This window comes from Pleurodeles waltl, chromosome 2_1 (genome assembly GCF_031143425.1).
Source record: "Pleurodeles waltl isolate 20211129_DDA chromosome 2_1, aPleWal1.hap1.20221129, whole genome shotgun sequence".
NCBI lineage: Eukaryota > Metazoa > Chordata > Amphibia > Caudata > Salamandridae > Pleurodeles > Pleurodeles waltl.
The window spans coordinates 180,898,879-180,922,870 of record NC_090438.1 but is presented as its reverse complement, the minus strand read 5'-3'; the positions used below and the strand labels follow the sequence as shown (position 1 = coordinate 180,922,870).

At 44.6% G+C, this 23,992-nt stretch overlaps 1 protein-coding gene across 2 annotated transcripts in view; it reads right to left on the bottom strand.

Annotated features, from left to right (window-relative positions):
- Window positions 1–23,992, bottom strand: part of TMEM255A (transmembrane protein 255A) — a 251,261-nt gene that overhangs the window by 67,821 nt on the left and 159,448 nt on the right. For both annotated transcript variants that reach the window (XM_069212129.1, XM_069212119.1), the window contains exons 3-5: window positions 20,848–20,910; window positions 15,235–15,324; window positions 6,710–6,784 (exon numbers count right to left, since the gene is read on the bottom strand). In XM_069212129.1, the coding sequence (XP_069068230.1) occupies window positions 6,710–6,784; window positions 15,235–15,324; window positions 20,848–20,910 (228 nt within the window). The remainder of the gene's footprint in view (window positions 1–6,709; window positions 6,785–15,234; window positions 15,325–20,847; window positions 20,911–23,992) is intronic.

Below are 23,992 nucleotides of genomic sequence, written 5' to 3'. Positions count from 1 at the left end.
CCCGACTTACCTTGTTCTAGGTGGTCTTCCGCCAGGGAACGGGAAGGAACACCGCCAGGCCATATCACAGGTCATGATATGGCTGGCAGCGTTCAACAGGCATAGCGGTGCTGGTGGTAGTAGCGCCAGCTTACCACCGTCTGCCAGTATGATCACTGTCGGATTTCTGCACTTCTTGTGGTGGACATCTGGCAGTGATCATAATATGGTGGACGGATGGTAATCGCAGTGACAGTATTTTGGCAGCTGTCACTGCGGCGGTAGGGCGGTTTTTACCGCCAATGACAAAACAAGGGCCTAAATGACTAAGGCAGAAAAGTACCAACTTAATAAAAGTGGCATTTTTAAAAATTGTAATTTAATATTCAACCTTACCATGAGAGAGGATTTTTCATTACAATTCCTAAGTCACCAAACATGAACAAGTTACCGGCTCTCATTTGAACATTACAGCTTATTAAAGGTTATAAGGTAATGTCAATGTTATCCTATGAGAGAGGTAGTCCTTGCACTAATGAAAAACTAATTTAAGAGTTTTTAACTACCAGGACATGTAAAATGTAAAAGTATATGTCCTACTTTTTTACGCACACTGCACCTTGTCATCTGGGCTGATTAAGCCTGATCTAGGGGGTGACTTATACGTTTTAAAAAGCAAGGTTTGGGCCTGGCAAAATATCTATTTTGCCAGGTCAAAATGGCAGTTTAAAAACTGCACAAACAGGGCGTGATGGCAGGCCTGAGACATGTTTAAAGGGCTACTTAAGTGGGTGGTACATTAGTGCTGCAGTCCCAATAGTAGCATTTAATTTACACGCTTTAGGTACATGTTATACCACTTTGCTAGGGACTTTAAAGTAAATAAAATATGCCAGTTCTGGATAAGTAAATATTACCATGTTTTAAGGAGTGAGCACATGTACCGCAGTACTGCTTAGCAGTGGTAAAGAGCGCAGTCAAAGGCCAACAAAAAGGTGATCAGCAAAAATGGAGGCGGAGGCAAAACGTTTGGGGGAAGACCCCCTAAGGCTAACAGGTCTAACACCTACATGACCCCATCTTCACCAGTTTCAGCAACATGACAGTGGACAAGCCCACTTTGATCACCTGCTCTGACCACATCTTTGGCAACTTCTGCATACCAATCCCAGACCACCACAGAAACAAACACCATCACCAAATCTTCATGACCAGACTGGAGAACGATCTCAGAAGCATCCTTAATTCTCAAACTCTTACACCACTGGTCTCGACATATAACACCATCACCGAATCCATCTCCAACTTCAATGCCTGGACTGACACTATGGCTCCTCTCAAAGCCAAAAAAGTCATGAGATCCAACCAACGAGCAGGCTGGTACCTGGAAGAACTTACCAAACGCTACTGCAAGCAACTTGAGTGCAGATGAAGACAGAGTCAGAACAACACTGACAACAGCACCTACAATTCCACCCTTAGATGCAACCATCAGCAACTTACAGCCACCAAAAGCTCCTCGCTCACCAGCCTTATCAAAAGCATCACCAACGGCACCAAGGAAATCTGCACGGTAGTGAAAGACTTCACCCCGCCAGCTGTAAGTTACACAAGCCTAACCCCCACTCAGGACCCCTGCACCCAGCTGTCCCTATTCTTCAGCAACAATATCACCACACAATAACTTTGAGCTCATACTGGGCCTTCCACCCTTGAAGCCCTCCTGCCCATCTCAACCAATACCCAGATGACTACCCTGCACATCATCACCACTGACGAAACCGCAACCACCTTGCAGTCCACACACTTCGCAATGACTGCACAAAGCTTGCATCCATGAACCCACACTTTGCTGCATCTGCTCCTTCCTGACAGGTCGCACCCAGTCGGTGAGCCTGGCCCACTGCAGATGCCATAAAACCTCATCTGTGAAATTCCACAAGGATCCTCACTCAGACCCACGCCGTTTAACATCTACATGACCTCACTCGCCAATACATCTGGGCCCATGGAATCAACACCTTATCCTATGCTGAAGACACCCAGCTTATACTGTAACTCTCTGAAAAGATGCCAAACACCCAGATCAATCTCTCTACATGCATATCCGAAGTCGCCAGATGAAGGAAAACCAACTGACTCAAGCTCAACACAGACAAGGCGCCAGTGGTAATCTTCGGCACGACACCTCGGTTTGGGACTCCACATGGTGGCCAGACAAACTCAGACCCACACCCTTTTGGTAACCCACACAAAGAACCTCGAAATATTCACTTACAGTTAACTCACCATGACCAGCTAACTGAAAATAGTCTCTGTCTCCTGCTTCCCGACGCCCAAGATGCTCAAGAAGGTCTTCAAATGGCACCCCACATCAGTCCCACAAGTCAGAATCCCCAGCAAGTTGGAATACAGCAATGCATTCTATGCTGGAATCAACCCTCAACTGAAAAGAAGACTCCAGATGATACATAACTCATGGACCAGGCTAACCCTCAACCTCCAACCCACTGCGCTCACATCAGCCCGCGCCTCAAAGAGGTCTCCTGGCTCTCAATCCACAAACAAGCCTTCTTCAAATTTCTCAAGCACACATGCAAACCGCATACACTTCCACAAACCTACCAGATATTTAATCTCATCCAGTCTCTTACTTGCACACACCTACCCCACAGATGTCTTTCCTTATCTTGCTCCTAAAGCCTGGAACGACCTGGGCCTCTACACCAAGGCAGCCTCCTCAGTTCCTGAATTGCCTAAGAAACTGAAAACCTGGCTCTTCGCCTAACTCCAGCCCTGGCTCGTGGCCATACAGCTCCTGCTTGAGCACCAGGATACCCTCTGTGGTGAATTATGTGTTTTACAAACACATATAACATACCATACAAATTTCTCCATGTTTTTCTTTGACACCCAATCATTCTGAGATTTTCTTGAAAGCAGCCTTCCACAGTTTGACCTTGTTAGAAATGGGGTTTTTGGTTGGCAGTCAGGTTACCCCCTGTCCAAGCAAGAACCCTCACTCTAGTCAGGGTAAGTCACACACAATCCAAAATTATCCTGTGCCCACCTTCTGGTAGCTTGGCACGAGCAATCAGGCTTAACTTAGAAGGCAATGTGTAAAGTATTTGTGCAATAAATCATACCATAACACAATATATCACCACAAAAATACACCACACAGTGTTTAGAAAAATATATAATATTTATCTGGATAATTGCAGGTCAAAACGAATAAAGATGCAATGTGAAATTGTAGAGATATCACTGAAAATGATATAAAGTGTCTTATATCTTTAAAAAGCAAACAAAGTCTCTTTCAAGCACAAAGTACCTGGTTTAAAGTGGAAAGGGCCGCAGAAGAAGAGATACGTGGAAAAATGGTGTGTGCGTCGAGTTCTCCCCTGCACACACGGACTTGCGTCATTATTTTTCAAGCGGGGAAGTCGTGCGTTGTTTTCCGGCAAGTGGACAGTCTCTTTCTGTGGTTCGCGGGATTAACAGATGTCTCGGGGTCTGTGCGTGGATTCTTCTGCTTGTTTTCCGGCTGCGCGTCGTTCCGGGAGGCTGTGCGTGGAATTTTCTTTCTCACGGCAGGCGTCGCGACGATTTCCCCTCTGGAAGTCGGGCGGCGTTGTCCATGCGAGGCCGTGCGTCGAAGTTCCGGTCGTCCCGTAGCCGTCGCGTCGAGCAGCGTCGGCGTGCGTTGATTTTCTCGCCGCGGAGCAAGCTGTGCGTCGAAATTTTCGGCGCACGAACAGTCCAAATGGAAAAGATACGTTTTTTTGGTCCTGAGACTTCAGGGAACAGGAGGCAGGCTCTATCCAAGCCCTTGGAGAGCACTTTTACAGCCAGACAAGAGTTCAGTAAGGCAGCAGGCCAACAGCAAGGCAGCAGTCCTTTGTAGAAAGCAGACAGGTGAGTCCTTTGAGCAGCCAGGCAGTTATTCTTGGTAGGATGTAGTTTCTGGTTCAGGTTTCTTCTCCAGCAAGTGTCTGATGAGGTAGGGCAGAGGCCCTGTTTTATACCCAAATGTGCCTTTGAAGTGGGGGAGACTTCAAAGAGTGGCTAAGAAGTGCACCAGGTCCCCTTTCAGTTCAATCCTGTCTGCCAGGGTCTCAGTAGGGGGTGTGGCAGTCCTTTGTGTAAGAGCAGGCCCTCCACCCTCCCAGCCCAGGAAGACCCATTCAAAATGCAGATGCATGCAAGTGAGGCTGAGTACCCTGTGTTTGGGGTGTGTCTGAGTGAATGCACAAGGAGCTGTCAACTAAGCCCAGCCAGACGTGGATTGTAAGGCACAGAAAGATTTAAGTGCAAAGAAATGCTCACTTTCTAAAAGTGGTATTTCTAGAATAGTAATATTAAATCCAACTTCACCAGTCAGCAGGATTTGGGATTACCATTCTGGCCATAATAAATATGACCTTCCTACTCCTTTCAGATCAGCAGCTACCACTTCATTACTGTATGAGGACAGCCCCAATGTTAGCCTATGAAGGGAGCAGGCCTCACAGAAGTGCAAAAACGAATTTAGGAGATTTACACTACCAGGACATGTAAACTACACAGGTACATGTCCTGCCTTTCACCCACACAGCACCCTGCTCTAGGGGTTACCTAGGGCACACATTGGAGGTGACTTATATGTGGAGAAAGGGGAGGTTTAGGCTTGGCAAGTACTTTTAAATGCCAGGTTGAGGTGACAGTGAAACTGCACACACAGGCCTTGCAATGGCAGGCCTGAGACAAGGTAAAGTGGCTACTTAAGTGGGTGGCACAACCAGTGCTGCAGGCCCACTAGTAGCATTTAATCTACAGGCCCTGGGCACATATAGTGCACATTACTAGGGACTTATAGGTAAATTAAATAGTCCAATCAGGTATGATCCAAGGTTACCATGTTTAAAGGGAGAGAGCATATGCACTTTAGCACTGGTTAGCAGTGGTAAAGTGATAAAAGCCTGCTTTCAACCGCATTTTGACGTAAGAGGTTGACAGGAACGTTAAGGGGATTAAAGACCAAGCACCAAGCGCTCTAGCTCTGAGTTTTGTGCTTTCTGATGGTTAGCATATTTTCCCAGCTGGCTGCCCCCCTGTTCTTAGCCCATTGTTGGTGGATTTATACGGGACCCAATCATACAAGTAACCCAGAGGAGAGGGACAATCAGTAAGAAGGAAGGGAGAGAAGGAAATTGAATTCTTCATCCCCAGGCCACCAAATTTTCAAGTCATTCAAAAATATACCATGCTCAAAGATACTTTTTTGGATTTCTGCTATATTGCCAAACTATTCTCAGAGAGCCAGCCCATGAGGTATAAAATCTCTCTGTTACTATTAGTCGGGTCCTTTACATCGGACACTGATCATGCTTCCTTAGTATGGTTGGCTACACTTAAGGGTACTAATTCCAGAGGGTTGAGGTAGTTCCTGCCTGCACAACATTGCAAGGACATTGTTCACTCCAGTGACTTTCTAACCTGCATGAGGAGTCGAAAGGTAACCTATTTCCTTAGTTTAGGAAAAATTAGTGGGAGAGTATGTGGCCCCAAGAGCCCCAAAGTAAACTCTAACCAGGTTTCATACACGCTCCCCTATCAGTTCAAATGCTGCTGTGGGCACATACGATTCCATCCTCTCTCGGTCCTTCTGCACAAGACGCCTGATTGCTGATCTGACACTTCAGTCCAAACACGGCCAGATACCGGTTTAATTCTCCTGCAGTCTTATGCATCCAAGTTAGAGCCAGATGGAAGAATAACACCATCAAATCCCACTTACTGTAGTCCTAACAGAGCTGTGTCAACCTTGTCAAAGCCCCTCTTATTCTTGGTGAAAGTCCCATTTCCTCAAGCAGTTCAGCAACACCACGACACAGGATTAAAGGAAGGTCTCCGAGGAGATGATAATAAAAGAAAAATGTCAAAGGAACCTATCACCAGAGAGGGGCGGGCATGGGGAAGGAAGGTATTGAATAACAGAAAGGGAGGGGACATGAAACAGGGCAATGAATTAACTAAAGTATCTTCTTGAGGAAGAGAAAGGTGGCTGGGGAAAGACCTTCTGAAGCGGACATTTGAGATGCTGAAAACAGAAACATCAGTTAAACCAGTGAAAGAAACTGATTTGCCTGACCAAGCAGGGAGATGATTGCACATGGAACAATGAGCGGAACTCAGTTATCTATCGACTGAATGTGGTTTGCCATTGTTGAAACCAGTAAGGAGAACTGGTTGGACTCCATTTGCATAAATCAGTAATGTGATCTGAGGGGAACGTTGCCTTTGGAAAAATTCCTCCTTCTACATTCATTTGCCTGGCACCTCACCTTGACGCTAAAGATGGGAAATCTCCTCCTCACAGTCATGAATAAAACAATCCACTACTTGGTCTGTTTCTATTTCAGCATTGTCTCCAGCGTCCAACAGACTAATTTTCCAGTTTTGTTTACAATCTTTTCAGTAAACCAATAAAAAACGAACCTTATTAAGAATGTCTTGAAAAATGTCTCATAGATAGGACTATACTAGTATGTTCCCTAAAACCGGTTTGAACAGGAATGTCAACCACAAATTGATGATCCACGCCTTTTTCACTCTGGGATATCCCATTTGCTAACACGAGTTCTGACATCACTTATTCTCTTCCAGCCATCACAATGAATACATAAATACAGGTCAACAGGGATCACTGCACCTACTTAATTTATAAAAGAGAGTTGATAACACTCACCTCAGTAGTTTGTTCTGTATAGGCAGCGCCTTTGGGGAAATAATCACATTTTCCTTCATAAAGTGGTCTTAGATCCTGCAGAAAAAATTGAATGAATTCGGCATTTGATTACAATTAATCTTTGCACAGAGTGATATTTACGACATGTTATGTGTCACTTTTAGTTTGCTTGACTCCTGCTGTTCAGTCGCAGGTCCTGGAGTTCAGACACATTCACTAGCAAAGGTCAGCTCCAGCTTTTTTTGCCTAGGTTCAGGAATAGAAACCATACGGTGGTCTGAACTATACACCACTTTAGTGATGTTCTACAGTAGGCAGCACGTTGAATGTGCAATACATTGAATATGTTTAATGCCAAACTTCTTCATGACGTAGAGATCAAGCACCATATTTCAAAATCCTCCACTCATTCTATGGCAATCTATCACCCAAAAACGAAGGATAAAGGCCCTTTAGTCACCATTAACTCAAACAATAACTGTCTCTGTCTAATGAAATGTTTATTGTCCGTGAGCCCCATCCAGACGCCAAAACAGGAGAAATAGGAAATCTAATTTTCTGGCTTGACCTAGACAACTGTTTCCCCCCCTCCTTGCCAGAAAATCAAATCTCCCACCTACACCCAAGCCCAGATTTACTACGGTCTTGCATTGCCTTTGCGTCACGCAAAGCGACGCAAGCCCTTAAGTAAGATTTACTATGCCACGCAAAACTACCTTGCGTGGCTCTGCGTGACTTAGTAAAACTAGAGTAATGCAAGGAAGGTCAAGTCGCTGCCCTGTGTTACTCTGCGATGGAAAGGCGTTCCAAGGGAGGAGTCTGGGCATTTCCCTGCAACCACCCATGGATTTTGGCCCATCCCCAGACTCACTAAGAATCATAAACCTGGGAATGCGTCAAAATGCTGCGCCATCCTAAACGAGAGGCACAAATGAGGAGAAATATGTTTATTTCTCCTTGTTATTTCCTCTTTCTACGTGTGCAGCATTTTGCAGCAAACAGAGAAAGAGGAAAAAGCATCTGAGGATTGTTTTTTGTGCAGGAAGATATTCCTTCCTGCACAAAAAACAATCCTGATGATGGCGTAAGGGTGCCTGCATTATCGCTAGGCAGAACTCAGTGCACTAGCGCAGCGAGAGAGAGGAGGAATGGCCCATATCTTACTAAATATGGTGCATTCCTGCTATCTCCATTTGACGCAACACAGCAAGTTGTCTTGCTGGCAAATTGCAACCACAAGGATCAAGATCTGCATCACTTATATGTGTGTCTGGTGTGCTGTCACACAGGGCATGTCTAAAATTCCACTCTCCTTTTTTTGGCACTGGGTCAACAGCATCCTCTACCACTTGGCACTTACCGATCCCCCCAAAGGCTCTTTGGGTATGCATGCAGCAAACACTAACCAAATTGGGGTGGAACGGAGTAGGGCTTAAGACACAACACACTACTCTCTCTTACTTCCCGCTGCTGTCAGTAGTAACATAACAGCAGCCTCCCATGCTCCTAAGGCCACCACAAGATGGACTCTGCCATAATGCTCTTCTCTGGGCAAACTGTGAGCGGGACTAGAACATAGCGTTCAGTTCATTCTTACTGCCTGCTGCTGTCCCTGACCTAAAACAGCCTCAGACTGACCTTTCTGGTTCACACATCTTCTCAATCTACCTAGTGCTTCATTACCTCATTATGCACTCTCTGGGACGGGATAGGAAACACTGTGGGGCATATTTATACTCTGTTTGCGCCGGAATTGCGTCGTTTTTTTTTTTACGCAATTCCGTCGCAAAACTAACTCCATATTTATACTTTGGCGTTAGACGCGTCTAGCGCCAAAGTCCATGGAGTTTGCGTCATTTTTTAGCGTGGACACCTACTTTGCGTTAATGAGATGCAAGGTAGGCGTTCCCGTCTAAAAAAGTGACTCCGAGGCATGTGCGCCGTATTTACACTCCCGGGCAAAATTCACGCCCGGGAGTGGGTGGGTCAAAAAAAATGACGTACGGCCGATTTTGCGCCGTTTTTTAGCGCTTGGACAAGGCAGGCGTTAAGGGACCTGTGGGCTCGGAAGGAGCCCAGAGGTGCCCTCCCATGCCCCCAGGGACACCCCCTGTCACCCTTGCCCACCCCAGGAGGACACCCAAGGCTGGAGGGACCCATCCCAGGGACATTAAGGTAAGTTCCGGTAAGTATTATTTTTTATTTTTTTTGTGGCATAGGGGGGCCTGATTTGTGCCCCCCTACATGCCACTATGCCCAATGACCATGCCCAGGGGACATAAGTCCCCTGGGCATGGCCATTGGGCAAGGGGGCATGACTCCTGTCTTTGCTAAGACAGGAGTCATTTCTATGGGGGTTGGGAGTCGAAAAAAATGGCGCAAATCGGGTTGAGGCGAAAAATTTGCCTCAGCCTGACTTGCCCCATTTTTTGGCGCCCAAGCTCCATATCCCCCTACGCCGGCGCTGCCTGGTGTACGTTGTTTTTTTTCACGCACACCAGGCAGCGCCGGCGGCTAACGCCGGCTAACGTCATTGATTAAATACGGCGCCCGCATGGCGCTTCAGAATGGCGTTAGCTGGCGCTAATTTTTTTGACGCAAACCTGTATATGGCCCTGTGTGTTCCGAGCCTATCTGGGACTGATCTGATTGGGGACAGCGGTGACTGTGCCATGGGTCTTCGGAGCTTTGAGTTCTCCAACGCTCCTTCTTCTGGGGCACTTATAAAAAAGGCTTTGACGGGTCTTCATCAACAGTCCTTAAGGTGGGTTTACCTTAAGGACTGTTGATGAGGACCCATCAAAGCTATTTAACTAAACTCAATCATTCAGGGGCACAGGAAGCTTTATATGATCTCGCCACTCTCCACACCTGCCCACAGCACCTAAAATACTGAAATGGGCTTAGTCTATCCAAGCATGTTAAGGTCTCTACATAGAATACCTTCTATGTCTTTCATGCTTCCTCCAGTGTAAATTCTTGCTTCTGAGAGCAACTTCAGACCATGTTCTTCTCCCATTGACCTCAGCTTTAGACATACCAGGTCTGCCAGTACTAACCTCATAGGACTAACAATACTCACATTGTGACAGTGTAAATGGTAACACAGTATTTACCACCAGAACTGTCCATCACATTGAGACAGGCCAACAAACCGGAATACATGGGAGCAGAATACTCCATTTATTAGCCACTTTGTTCGAAAAAGTGAATTTCCAAGGAAAGAAAGGGTAGGTAACAAACCTGCTAATGCAAAACTGAAACTTTGCTTGCCTCCTGCAGGAAAAAGCCATGCAGCTCAATTGCAGGCTGTACAATCATTTCCCCCTTCTCTTGCTATCTTATGATAGGTTTATTTTAAAACAGACCTTCAGGAGGTTATTAAGGTACCAAACATACACTTATACATATACACATATAAATAGATGCATATAGATGTATTATAGAGCTGGTGATAGTGATTCTGTAGTTATGATTGGAGTCTAAATTTACTTTGAAAGGGTGAATTTTGCTTATAGCTTTTGCTCCATTTGAGAAACCTGCATAAAACGTTCCAAAAAATGTTCTTGGTATGTTAAGTCTAATGCAGAACCGTCCTATGCAACAAGAAAAATGCTGAACGGAATTACACCAAACATGACATGAAACTAGAACTTTACTCAGAGGAGTGCCTTTGCTTGGTTTGGTGTAAATCTGTCCAGGAGGTGTCAGCCTCGTATAATGAAGACACGACACGAAGGTAAGGGGCAGCAACAGTGACTTTATTCAGGATTTTATAGTTTTCCATGCACCTGCACTGCTTTGCTTATATCAGGTATCCCCAGCAGGCTCATCCTTTTTCCCTTCTAATGGAGCTCGGAGACACGCGTCAGGATTCTCGCCTTGAGGCCCTCGGTCCTTAACCCAACTCTACAAGGGTTCAGACAGGGTAAAATATGTTTATGGTTTATTCACCCTTCCTCTACAGACAAATCTGTGGAAAATACTCAAATTCATTGCAAAATCAATGTAAACCACTGAATGAAGAAGCTTTTATTCCAGTCATCCATTGAGCATTCACAATGCAGCGTGCTCTAATTGGCCTAATGATTCCTCTCACGGCTGCCATTCCCCAAATTGGTAGGCACTGCCCAAAACTTGGAAAAATAAATAAAGATAAGGGGGCATATGACCATATAAAAGGATGGTTTGGCTGCTAATAGTTGATGGCCATGCACACCAAATCACTGATTGTTGGGTGCAGTTTATGGCAGTAGGTAAGATCAGTGGCCAACCCCAGCTGCACTAGGCTGAAGCCCCCAAGCAGCAGGGATTGACTGCTATATGGCCTGGCCAAAGACAAGGCTCTGTAGCTATGCCCTGCTGGGAATGGTTGAATGTAGTTTGCAGCTGGTGTTGCATGTCCCTGGGGGTTTACACAGTGGGGAATGGAAAGCATGGCAGGTGGCACGGAGGACCTGGCCACAGGCCAGATCCTGTGGCTAGCCCCCGGCGCAGCAGTGATTTTCTGACCATGGCAGATCAGCATACCAAACCACTTATGTGGGATGGACACTTGATGTAGAGAAACATAAAACAACAGAAAATCCACCTAAAACACAGTTAAAATACAGCATATGTTTATGTTGTGTTGATGATCAACCTCTGTTGATGTTTCTGAACTAAATTAGCAACACTACTGTACTTCACCTGTTATGGATAGCTCTGCACTCCATAACTTGCACAACTGTTCTGCAAACCATAACTCACCCACCAAATACAATGCTTATGATGTCACAAAATGTAGATCAATAAATGAAAACAAAAAGTAGCACAACCTCTTTAAATAACAACATGTACCCAACCCAACACATAAAGCTGTATTCATAACTGTTTCATTGATAGTGGTGGTATTTAATCTCACAATCAAGGTAATTTGTAATTATATCTATAACTTCATTGGTGAAGTCATGAGCTTTGCGTCTGGTATGTGAGTTATGGAATATGGGCCATTTTCCATCTCATTTAGTTATCGTAGTTAAGTGATGATGAAAAACAAGATTTGTTCCTCCTCTTTCTGCTACTACTAGATTGCAGACACTCATTTACTAGTTCAATATGTTGAAAGGGACAAGTTCTGACCTGTTGCCTCTCTTGAAGACATAGGCGGTGATTCTAACCGCGGCGGGCGGCGGTCGCCGCCCGCCATGCGGTTACCGCCAAATGACCGCACCGCGGTCACAAGACCGCGGCGGCCATTCTGGCTTTCCCGCTGTGCTGGCGGGCGACCGCCAAAAGGCCGCCCGCCAGCACAGCGGGAAAGACCCAGCAACGATGAAGCCGGCTCCGAATGGAGCCGGCGGAGTTGCTGGAGTGCGACGGGTGCAGTAGCACCCTTCGCGAATTTCAGTGTCTGCTAGGCAGACACTGAAATTCCTTTTGGGGCCCTCTTACGGGGGCCCCGCGGCACCTCCTACCGCCATCCTGTTCCTGGCGGGAGACCCGCCAGGAACAGGATGGCGGTAGGGGGTGTCAGAATCCCCATGGCGGCCGACTTTCCGTTTCTGGCCGCGGCTGAACCGCCGCGGTCAGAATGCCCAGCGGTGCACCGCCAGCCTGTTGGCGGTGCTACCGCGGTCATTCGCCCTGGCGGTTTTTACCGCCAGGGTTAGAATGACCCCCATAGTTTCTCTTTGCAGGGCTTACTCCTAGTTTAAAACCAAGTTATTAGGGTCAGCTATGCTTTAATGTTGGGGATGTAACATGCCAAAAGTAGACATGTTTGTGACTAAAGGCAGCCAACCTCTCTCGGTAAGTAGGGGTTTTCAGCTGAACCTTAAATAGAGGCAAACAACTACTCTCAAACATTATGCAACTATATGAAATCGGGTTGTTTGCTAAGGGGGTGGCTACCCACCTTTAGTCACAAACACAACCCTTGTCAGGGTGAACCACGAAAGTCACTAAATTAACTTCAGTGCAACCCCCTAGTAACAATGGCAGAGCACTGAAACGCTTAACTTAGAGGCAATATGTAAAGTATTCATGCTGTACCAAAACAGTAATAAAGTCAAAATACAACAAAAGAAAAATCCCAAACTAATTTAGAAAAATAGGGTACATTTAAAAAAATTAAATTACACCAAACCTACAAATATCCAATATGGGGAACCAGAGATATGTATTGTTAACCTTTTAAATATAAATAACACCAAAAAGTGTTAAGTACTAACCACGGTCAACTGGTTGCAGTAAATCAGGACCTAGGCACGATCTGAGGTTACAGCAATGGAGCGCCGTTGGATACAGGAACCTGGTTTGACCCGTGCATGCATCGCAACCTGTGCCTGTGCGTGCTTAGCGATGCATGCATGTGAACTTAGAGGGAACATCTTGGAATATTTTTTCTTCTATGAAAAATAATTCCAAAATGGTAGCCAGATACACATATGGGGGACATGTGTGCAAAAGCAGCCGAGCAGATGTGCATGTGTCAGGACTTACCATGGCCATGTTGGCTATTTTACTTTACTGTTCCAACATGGTCAATGGCCAACAAAGGCTGGAGGAGCTCTCGTAAGCAACGGACAACCTGGGGGTAGGGCAGACAGAAGAGCTATCAAGGCATATGAAATAAACTGTTCAAATTAGTCTACTGGTGCCCTAGTCTTACTTCAGGCAACACTCCAGCACCTGGAATGACAGCAGAAAGTCACTAATCTGGTGAAGTACACAACAGTCTGTACACCGCAGCTCGTGCATGATGTTAGCAGGAGTCTGCTCTATCCTCCAGACTAGAAAGAGTGCACTAGCTGCATTCACACAAATCTCTCCTGCACCTGCAGGTTCATTGCAGAGATAGGACCCCTCAGGGTAAGTTACTGTTTATGTGGGGCGTGGCTCACTCATACTTCTCTGCAAGGTCTAGATCTAAGAAGGGGGAGACACTTTGATGTCTAGATTGTTTCATATAGAATTTATCAATGTATGACCTATTTTTACCCTTTTGTAAAGTGAAAAGATTGATGGCTGCCCAGTAGGACACGGTTTTAGTTGGGAAGGGTAGAACACACTCTCCTACTGCAAACTCCTGTCCCAAAGGTAAATTTGGTGTTAGAGTTCCAATCAGGATTTCCTTTTCAAGTTTTAAACCGGACAGCGATATTTTTCAGCATCTAAATCACGCAAGTGACCTGGCGCGCTTTTAAATGGCCCTCCAAGGGTGGGTGGTTTTCATGAGCCTGTACTCTCTATCAATGTGGTCATTTGAGGGGCGACACAGAAACAGTGAAATCTCACCAGTTATTTCCTGGAGACCCAGGCACAGTCCCATCTTGTAATATTAGCAGGGCCAGTTTTTTAGCCTGACTGATCGAGCTTAAACAACGACTGTTTCACAATAATTACTTCTAATCGTCGACAATGAGTTCATATCATATGCTCCACCTAATAAGTTGCATTGCGTAGAGCTGGGAATGCACTCCAGTAGGGTGGATAGTTTAAGCAAAAACTCTAGTCTTATGGACACACCTCCAGGACAATCAGATTTAGGACATTTAAGACACGTATTCAAGGTTGTTGACTGTGTGGTTACTTTGCTTAGGGACTGATTTAGGTGTTTGCGGAGGGAATATCCATCACAAACATGACGGATATCCCGTATGTCGTATTACGATCCCCATAGGATAGAATGGGATCGTACTATGGCAGACGCAATATCCGTCATGTTTGTGATGGATATTCCCTCCACCAAGGACTAAATCAGGCCCCATGCCCTTTATTTTAGGTTTGTTTAAAAGAAACGCTTGGTTTGAGCTTCCAAGTGCAGCCGTACCTTACTCTACTGCATTGTTTATCGATTGTGTTGGAGGTATTGCCTGAGGTTCAAGTAGGTTGACTCATTTCTTCTGATGGTCCTGTGAAGAGCGAGCTTTCTTTGCTTGGGCCTTTCTTGAAAGACATATGGCGATGGCACATGGACAGTAATTAAAATACAGGCCAGACTTCTGGGAAAGGCTAAGTAAAATGTTTTTTCTTCAACAGAATAGAGCCAATGGCTAAGTTTAGGAGTGAACTGCAATTATTAAAATATCTTTCGTCACGGCAACGCTTACCTTAGAAAATATACATTGCTGGCTTATACTGTCCTTTGATACTGTATGGTATGAAGTGCTATGTTGTATTCATACATACATTATTGTGGGTGACTCAAGGCTGCGTTAGTTTGTTAAAGTTCGAATTTCCAAACAGTTAAGACTGTACAGCTACACAAAAACATTCCTGACGCTTTATTTGATAATTCATCCCCCTTGTGAGATTACAAAATGCCCAGGAGTTCGATCTCCCACCACTCTTCCCCATGGCTTTAAAGTACAACGATGCACCACTTACCACCTCTTAGTCAACATGGCATATTTTAGAACATGACTCCATTTCTTGGATCTTCGTCACAATTAAAATATAGAATCATGCAACTTTGATCTTAGAACGTTATCTGCATTTGTATTTGTGTGACCTTTATATTAGTGAAGTTTTAGGTTACTTACGAGATGTTTTGAAGCAAAAACTCCATCAACAATGGCACAACAAAATGCTGCAATAACGCCAAAACTTATAAAAACGATCGATGCAACAAGCTGTGGAGAGAAAGAAGAAGGTGGTTATCAATAAGAGAAATGGAGGATGGTCACATCATAGCAATAATAGTCAATGCAAAACTCAAGAATGCAAAGCACTGTAGAAACACAAAGGCCCTGATTCCGCGTTTGTCGGCATGCAGGCGCTCTTTATCACACCAGATACCCTCGGGTACCTTATGTACCGGGTATGAGAAACAGTACCTATTAGGAGATTCTGGGGTCTAACACGCAGATTTTGTGCTTACCCCACCAAAATCGGAATGATATGGTAAATACCTTACACTTTTCCCCTGTTAAATTTCAGGTTTTCCCTGGCAATATTTAATGAAGGGTGAGATATTTAACGCTCCCTTTAATTACCAGAGAAGGTAAATACCACCACACTCGTAATTTCGACCCCCTGCACAAGTGCAAGGGTTTATGCAAGGATCCGAAAACATTGACCTACAAAAAAGTTGTGTTTATCATTGATGATTATTGCAGATGTGAATAGTATTTTTACCAAAACAACAACACAGAAATAAAAATATTTTAGGGAAAAAAATCTCAATTGAAAAAACATATATAAGTAAATGTGTATTGTTATATCATGTGCATTTGTAGAGTGCACACACACCCAGGTGGTATCCTGGTGCTTATTATTGCAGACGTGTATAATATTTTTACCAAAACAACTACACAGAAATAAAATTATTTTAGGGGAAAATCTAAATTGAAAAAAACAAATATAGGTAAATTTGTATTGTTATATTATGCGCATTTATGGAGCGCACCAACACCCAGGTGGTATCCCGGTGCTGAGCAGGTGGACTTCACCTGAGAGAAACAAAGCTGCAGGCGGTGGAATGGCAGCCACGGAGGACCCATCATGCTGAAGCATTAGTCAACTACTATAGCTGTAAAGGAGGTGGAGGCAGTGGGTCCTGAAGACTGGAATCCAACCAGAGGTGGTAGGACACAGGTGCCCTCACAGTAAAGCAGGCTCAGGGAGGCGATTTGCAAGATGAGATACCCCGAACAGTCTACAAGGGGCAACCAGAACATGTGTTCAACTGGAAATAGTAACATATTCTTAGGGGCAAAGCCCCAGGCAGCGAATATTTCTCCAAATGGAGGCCATCATGTTAGATGGCATGTCTATGTATTTCAGGGAGTCACTGCTCAGAAAAAATAATGGTGATATCCATTGGCCCTTTCATGGGATGCCTGGCTTGTCAGTGACATTAAGCACCCCCCAAACCTATGGGCTGGGGATGCCTCACTTTCCTTTGCACATCAAGAATCAGAAGAGACTGCATTAACTGTGTGAGCTGCACCTGCTGGTGGATCCACACCAGAGCAGAAAAAATACTGGATTGCACTTTTTGCTGCTGGAAGGGCTACTATGTTCTTCCCCAAGGAATATGGATTGGGCCCACTTGCAATGCAAATTAGAAAAAAAAGAAAAGACATGGAGAATCTGAGTTGGAGTGCCAGGGCTGACGGGGCACAAAACAGAGTCCCCAGTCAACAGTATACCTGGCCAGTGAGGGTAACCATCTGAAAGACATGGCAGGTCCAAAAGGCAAAGAGAAACCTTTGGTGAAGGAGCTGCTGACTTGCCTGAGCTAATCCAAGGGACATTCCTAAGAAAAGGATTAAGGAAAAAGGTGATGTAGGCAAAAACATACCACCAAGTGTTGTAAAAAGGGTAGCTAAGCCCTCAATAAAGGCCTAAAGGACTAAGGGGGTTATTCCAACTTTGGAGGAAGTGGTAATCCGTCCCAAAAGTGACGGTAAAGTGACGGATATACCACCAGCCGTATTACGAGTCCATTATATCCTATGGAACTCGTAATACGGCTGGTGGTAAATCCGTCACATTTGGGACGGATTACCACCTCCTCCAAAGTTGGAATAACCCCCTAATTCTGCTCACTGAGGGTGAGCCTCAAAAAGGACATGCAGGAGGTCAAGAAAAAGGTAAGTGACATAGAAGAACCTGTTTTCTCCAAAGAAAAGTCGTCAGACAACAGGTCGTTGTGTCGTAGTTTGACTCTTGCTCTAGGCAAGACTTCTGGTTTAAGGATGACATTACTTAAGTTTGTAGGTGACTATGCCAATACTACAACAAATTGCAACAGTCGTCCCAACTCTTCCGGCTCACAAGTAGCACCTCACCAGAAACCCAAACAGTAAAAGGTGATTTGTGGCAGCCTTTTCGCAAGGACTCAAGAGTGTGACATCTCAGGGAGTGTTGTGGTTAAACGGAGATTACCCCTTTCTCACATGAACACCATGTCTCAATAAAACACAGGCAATGAAGAAGATGCAGGAAAGTTTCAATAGGTTTTATTTAGCAAAACTGCAATCTGCGATAAGTTGCTTGGGCTGCAATGGTTAGGATAATGAACAGTGGAAGAAACAGAATGGCATAGACAACAGTCATTAATACAAAGACCCCCACCATCTTGCAATAACATGTAATGACATAAAGTATGAGATATGTCCTAATACCCTAGCATAATGAGCCTAACCTCTAACCTAAAAGAGAGCTAGGTCTGTTAAACCTAATCTGCCAATTCCATGTCCATGAGAAGAGCACCACAACCCTCGTTACCTTGGAATGAGGTCTCTAGCTCAGACTCCGTAGGGACACGAAGACTGGGTCAGTGTCAAGGTGACATGCAGCATCGATAGCAGTGATGGCATCTGGTCGGAATCCCTCTATCTGTTTTAAGTGAGGAATATTTATACAGATCTGCTTGGACCCCTTACGTAGGTCTGTTCCCAAGCAATAGATAACAAGACATGCTTGGGACGGTAATTTATGTAAACAATTCCCTCGAAAGCGTGAAGAGGGAATTTACCTAATGTGAACACCTACAGTTTGTTTATCTTTGTCGCTTGATATTGACACTTTAGCGTTGTGCCACTGATAACACAAACTAAAACATGGGCCTAGCTAAAAACAATCTTTAATTAAAAGATTTAATTAAATAAATGTGCTAAAACAGAGCAAGCTAAGTAGGGTAAAAGCCACTAGGTGATGGGGGCATGAGTCTGCAAAGCAAAGGCTAAGCTAACTCCTGTACCCTATTAAAACAAACTAGGATGCACTACAGTTGAACCATGAATTTGTGAGACTAAGGGTAGTCATCATCAAAGAGCAAAATTTTATTTTCCAGTAGAAATCGTATAACTCATAAAACTATTCAAGGTAAACAATGGGAGAGTTAGGAGAGCCCTGAAAAGATTTGCGGATAAGTACATCGAAAGTTAGTTTCAGAGGTCCACTCTGGAACTGGGAGATTGAGACCCAGTGAAGTTGGCTAGAACACAAAGAATAGGGCACTCAGACCCACACATGAACCTGCCTCCCAAAAAAGGTGCATTATTTCCAACAGAAGCTAACAATTATGGTCACAGAGTGAAAGAGGGACTACTAGGCATGTAATTAGACCTGTCAGCTAATTCATGCGGGCTAATTACATGCCTACCAATAGAATAACCTCTTCTAGCTTATCTTCCAATGGGAAAGACAACTTTTTGTCTGAAACAAGGAGAATGTTGCACTTAGATGAAAAACAAACCAAGTATGGAGTGACCATGAAGGATCACCGACTGTTTCCCAGTGGCAGGTGGTGTAAATGGTCAGGAGGGAGGAATGCAAAACCAAATACAGAAACTGTAGCCGGGAAAGAGAAGGATCAAGTGATCAAGCATCTACAGAAAGTTAGGCTCCCTGCAACAGAGGCAGATAACAGAGCTACTTGCTTTTCAGCAGAAGATAGTAAATGAGGGATTGGACAGGTTACTTCCAACATTCACTCTATGTTACTGTTTACCAAAATATTTGTAAGAGGGAACGTTGGTGGAGGGAGGGCAGCATGTGGCTAGGGTACATATTCTATTGGTCATTAGTCAGTCCTGTAAGGGTTGACAAGTTCATTATAACAAGTTTTTTTCTAGACAAAGAGCTATATTGTTATTATTAACTGTTGTGTGGGAATGTAGCTTGATTGGGAGCAAATCGAAGCCTTGATCAGTTTGACCACACTGTAGCTGGTACTTACCTTGCACTTATTGCTTCCCTGAGAGACTTTGTCTGAGTGGTGGTGGGAAAGTACTGGGGGGTAGTAAAGATAACCCTTTGACAACTCATGGATAGGATGGTCTAGTTTATCTTCTTTAATATCAGCAGCCTACATTGTCTATCAAAGAGAGTGACGTTCCCCAAATTTTGAGGCATCCGAAAGCTGACATTTGCTTTCTAAATGAGACCCACATGGTTTAGAGGTTGTGATACAAGTACATTCACTTTGTCTTGGTGAAGACCAAGAACGCAATAGGTGGCATACGTTGTGCCTCCTATGCTGCACGCTTTATAGGACTCCAAGTTGGATAAATAAGAATGACCAATAATCCTGAATGGATAGTTTAGAGGCAGGGAGGTGCTGGCAGCAATGGTACATGTTCTGAATCATGAGTGGATCAACACCATGAAATATTATATAATTTGCTTAAAAGCCACTTATATTAGGGAGGGACTTGAAACTGGTGATGGGTCATATGGACAAATCAGGACTTGTGTAGCTTTGAATGGGATTTTATTCCAAAAGCAATGCAAGGCAGCACATACCACTGTTTTGCTTTACATTGCGTTGGGGAGGATTACGTGGTGGAGCATGGATGCTCCATGCATCTAACCATATTGACACAAACCCATATTTACTAAAGTCAGTAAACAGGGGTTTGTGCCGGAATGGTGCACCTACTCGGGGCTGGTGTAACAAGGACAAATATCTTCATTTCTCCTGTTTACTTCCTCTTTGCATATATGCTGCAATAGACCATACGAAGAGGAATAAGCCTCAATGTATAGCTTTTGTGCAGAAAGGTACCCCCTGTTCTGACCACAGTGCAGGCACTGAGCGAGCAGACCTGTGCCAAACCTTAGTAGATATGGCACATTTCTCCTCTCTTCCTTTGACGAAATGCAGCCCAGCAACTCCACTAAGTTGAGTCAAAGTTGAGTAAATCTGGGCCTATGCTTACTGTGTTGCTGGGTTGAATGTTGGGCTTCTCAACGACCTGCTTCCCAAGTTAGTGGTGGTGAATAAAATGAAATCCTTTTAAAGTTTTTGTTATTTAGCAATAACGGGAATGCAGCTTTTAAGTTGTTTGGGACTCACTTAAGTCTGAGGGAAGCGGCTGTCTGACTAAAATAGATTAGGGAAAGGATTGTCTGAAAGCTCCAAGCAGAAATGAAAGCAGCATAGGGAGCACAGAGCATACAATATATTCTTGATAATGTTAAGATTCCATGTTTCGTTCAAGCCAGTGGGGAACAGTGACATTTTAAACGTTCTCCAAGCACTTACTTCTTGTAGGCCCCAATGGAGAAATAGAACTAATGAGTAATGAGTATAGAAATGTGAAGACAAAAAATAGAGTGCTTTGTAAATCTGAGAGGCGAATCATAATCATACATTTTTATATTCACTTTCTTTACATTTTATTACATTCAAACAAACTCACCATTTGTCTTTTATTCTCTATTAAATTTGCTCCAATTATTCCAAGAAAAGACCCGAAACCAAGCTGCAAAACAAATCAAGGCATGAGATTTCTTTGTGAACATTTCAATGCAGGTAACTAGGTCCACATTAAAAAGTTGCTAAATTGTGTATTTACATTTTCTTGAAAAAAATTACTTTCATACAATTGGTTTTGCAGTTCTTCTCTCATCAAGTACTTTTGAGGTTTTTTGTGCCATTGTAGCGAAAAAGAGATCCCTGGACGCAGAAACGCGGGGAGTGGTTAATAGGGGGTGAGTTTATGTGTTTCAGCCAATGCACGTTGAGCAAGAGGAGTGTGTTCAGTAAAGAGGGCAGCTGGAGACTTACTGATACTCAGCCACCTCGCCCTACTTGGAGGCTGATGGTTCCCAGCCATCCCCCACATGGGTGCCCTTCGAATCTTACTGGTCAGTCAGGCAATGTTTGATAGTATGCAATGTAAGGAGCGTGCCATGGACATGCATCCACTGTTGTTTGAGGATGGGGATGTCTTTGGAATGACTGGGATGCTGAAGCGTGAAGGGGGTGGGGTTTTCTGTTTAAAGATGTTTTATCACCACTCTGCTCCTGTATATCACCAGAACGTACTATGTCCCGGGGTGCTGGAGCCTGATACTCCTTTTGACACACTATGATTCCTAGAGTATGTCCACTAGCAAAGGGCGCATTACCTTCTTAACATTAATAATAACTTAATAATCCTCAGAAAACGAGGCATGTACTGACTTATCTAGACAGACATAATGTTTAGATTGCCCTCCTGCAATAGACCCACCTTACTACACTCACCGAGAGAGCCATTTGAGCGCGCTGGGTGGGTACTAGAATAGCCTCTTCCTTTAATCATATACTCAAGGGGTGTTGTTATTGGTGAGAAAAGGAGTGCTGTTTATCCTCACACAATCTGACATGGATGAGCAGGGATATTGGGTAGTTGTGCAGGGCACATTATGTGGCACACCTGTTGTGCTGGTAAACACGTATGGACTCTCTGCCTGTGGTGGATGGCAATGGAAACATGCTGCACGGGTAATCCATGAGGGAATGGAGGATCATGGGATGGTTGACCTGTGGCACCTGAGACACCCCACTGAAAGGGAGGGCACGTTTACCTCATCAGGACATGGTACATGGTCCAGATTGGGCTACTGGTTGAGCATCTGGGAGGTAAGTAACTGGGCGGAGGACATCTGTCATCTGCTACGAATACTATCAGACCACGCCCCGGTGAAACTGGTGCTGTAAATGCCAGCTCACTCTGTTTACCTGGCAGCTCCGGCCTGCAACTCTCTTAGACCCTGTTTTCAGAGATGAGCTGCGCACAGCAATTGTAGAATACTTTGCCTACAATAAGGGCTCGGTTTAGGGAGCCGGCACCCTTTGGGAAGCCTTTAAGGTCACTATCTGTGGATTCAGCATTGGCACGTAGGCAGGAGTGCTGAAAGCGATCCATAAACAGTTGGACCCTTGAAATTGCATATGTTGCTACACTTGATCCTATTCTCTTGGCCATTATCAAGGATCGAGTACTGGAATATAAGGAAGAGGTAACACAGGAAGTGCTTTCTCTCTCGAAGTGTCATGTGGTATGGGGTTACGGGGAGGGTGGTCCCCCGACCGCAGTTTGGCAGCCAAGTTGCCAGACCCTAGAACTCATACCCATGTTGCTGCAATCATGACTCCTGCTGGCACTCTTTGTCATAACACACCACAGATCCTTACCACATATACAGATTATTATGAACAACTATACGAAACACAAATCTCGGGCTCGCAGGCTGAGATCTCTGCCTACCTGGAAGACGTTGTGCTGGCTTGGCTCTATCTGGGGCAGTGGGAGTACTTAGTGCATCCTATCATGATGGAGGAAATTTGGGATGTCTTATGCACCTTACGTAATGGGAAGGCCCCAAGGTTGGATGGGCTTGTGGGAGAATTCTGAAAAAGAGTATGCTGAATTCCTGGCACCACACTTGCCACGTACGAGGAGGCATATGTAACGCAGCTACTTCTCTCGTCCCTACGGGAAGCCCTTATCATCACCTTGCTTAAGCCTGATAAATCCCCTGATAAATGTAACTCATATAGGCCGCTCTCTTTAATAAATATAGAAGCTAAAATACTGGCCAAGTTTTTGGCCACTAGACCCCAGCCCCTATTGACTAACATGGTCCTGCCCGATCAATCTGATTTCATGCCCACTTGATCGACAGCAGACACTTTGTGTAACCTGTTCACCGGTCTACACTATCTCAACCCCATCATGGAGGTTGGGGCAGTCCGTTTGGATGCTGCTAAAGCCTTCAACTCTATAGAATGGACTTGTATGTTCACCATGTTTTATTGCATGAGCATACTCCAACGCTTTCTCACGTGAATGCGTTTGCTCTATTTGAGTCCAGTAGCGTGGGTGGGGATTAACAACCACATATCTGATCCGGTGCACATCTTTAGGGGCACACGGCAGGGATGCCCATTGGTGTGTATTTTCAGACAACGGCATGCAGAGACTGCCTTGCGCTTCCTGCAGCGTCTGCTTGTCATATCACTGTATGCTGACGATATGGTGCTATAAATTAGAGAACCGCGTACACACTCGCCCAAAGTTATAAGAGAATATATCCGCTATGAATACTACTCTGGCCTCAGTATCAATTGATTGAAATCTATAGTTTTTCTTCTGATTGAGGCCACTATGCCATTTAAGCTAAACTTTCCTTTGAAGTGGAGGATTGACTCTTGGGTTATGGGTGCATAGGGACCCGGAATTAGTAATCCATCACAATTACAGGATGGCTTGAGGGACAAGTTAAGAGGTGGGTAAGCCTGCCACTTTCCCTGGCTGACAGAGTGGTATTGGTAAAGATGGTGATACTGCCCAAGTTTCTTTGTCTGTTCACCAAACTATCTATCTCCTTAATGCAGCAATTCTTTACAACTCTTAAATCACACCTGATCACTTTAGTGTGGGTGGGTAAGCAACCACAGATCAGCTGGAACATGCTTACATTACCTTACAACCGTGGGGCTTTGAGGCTTCAGATCTATTCATGAATTACCTGTGGGCACATTTGCTCATTGCTGGTTCCACCCTACTAAGTGTA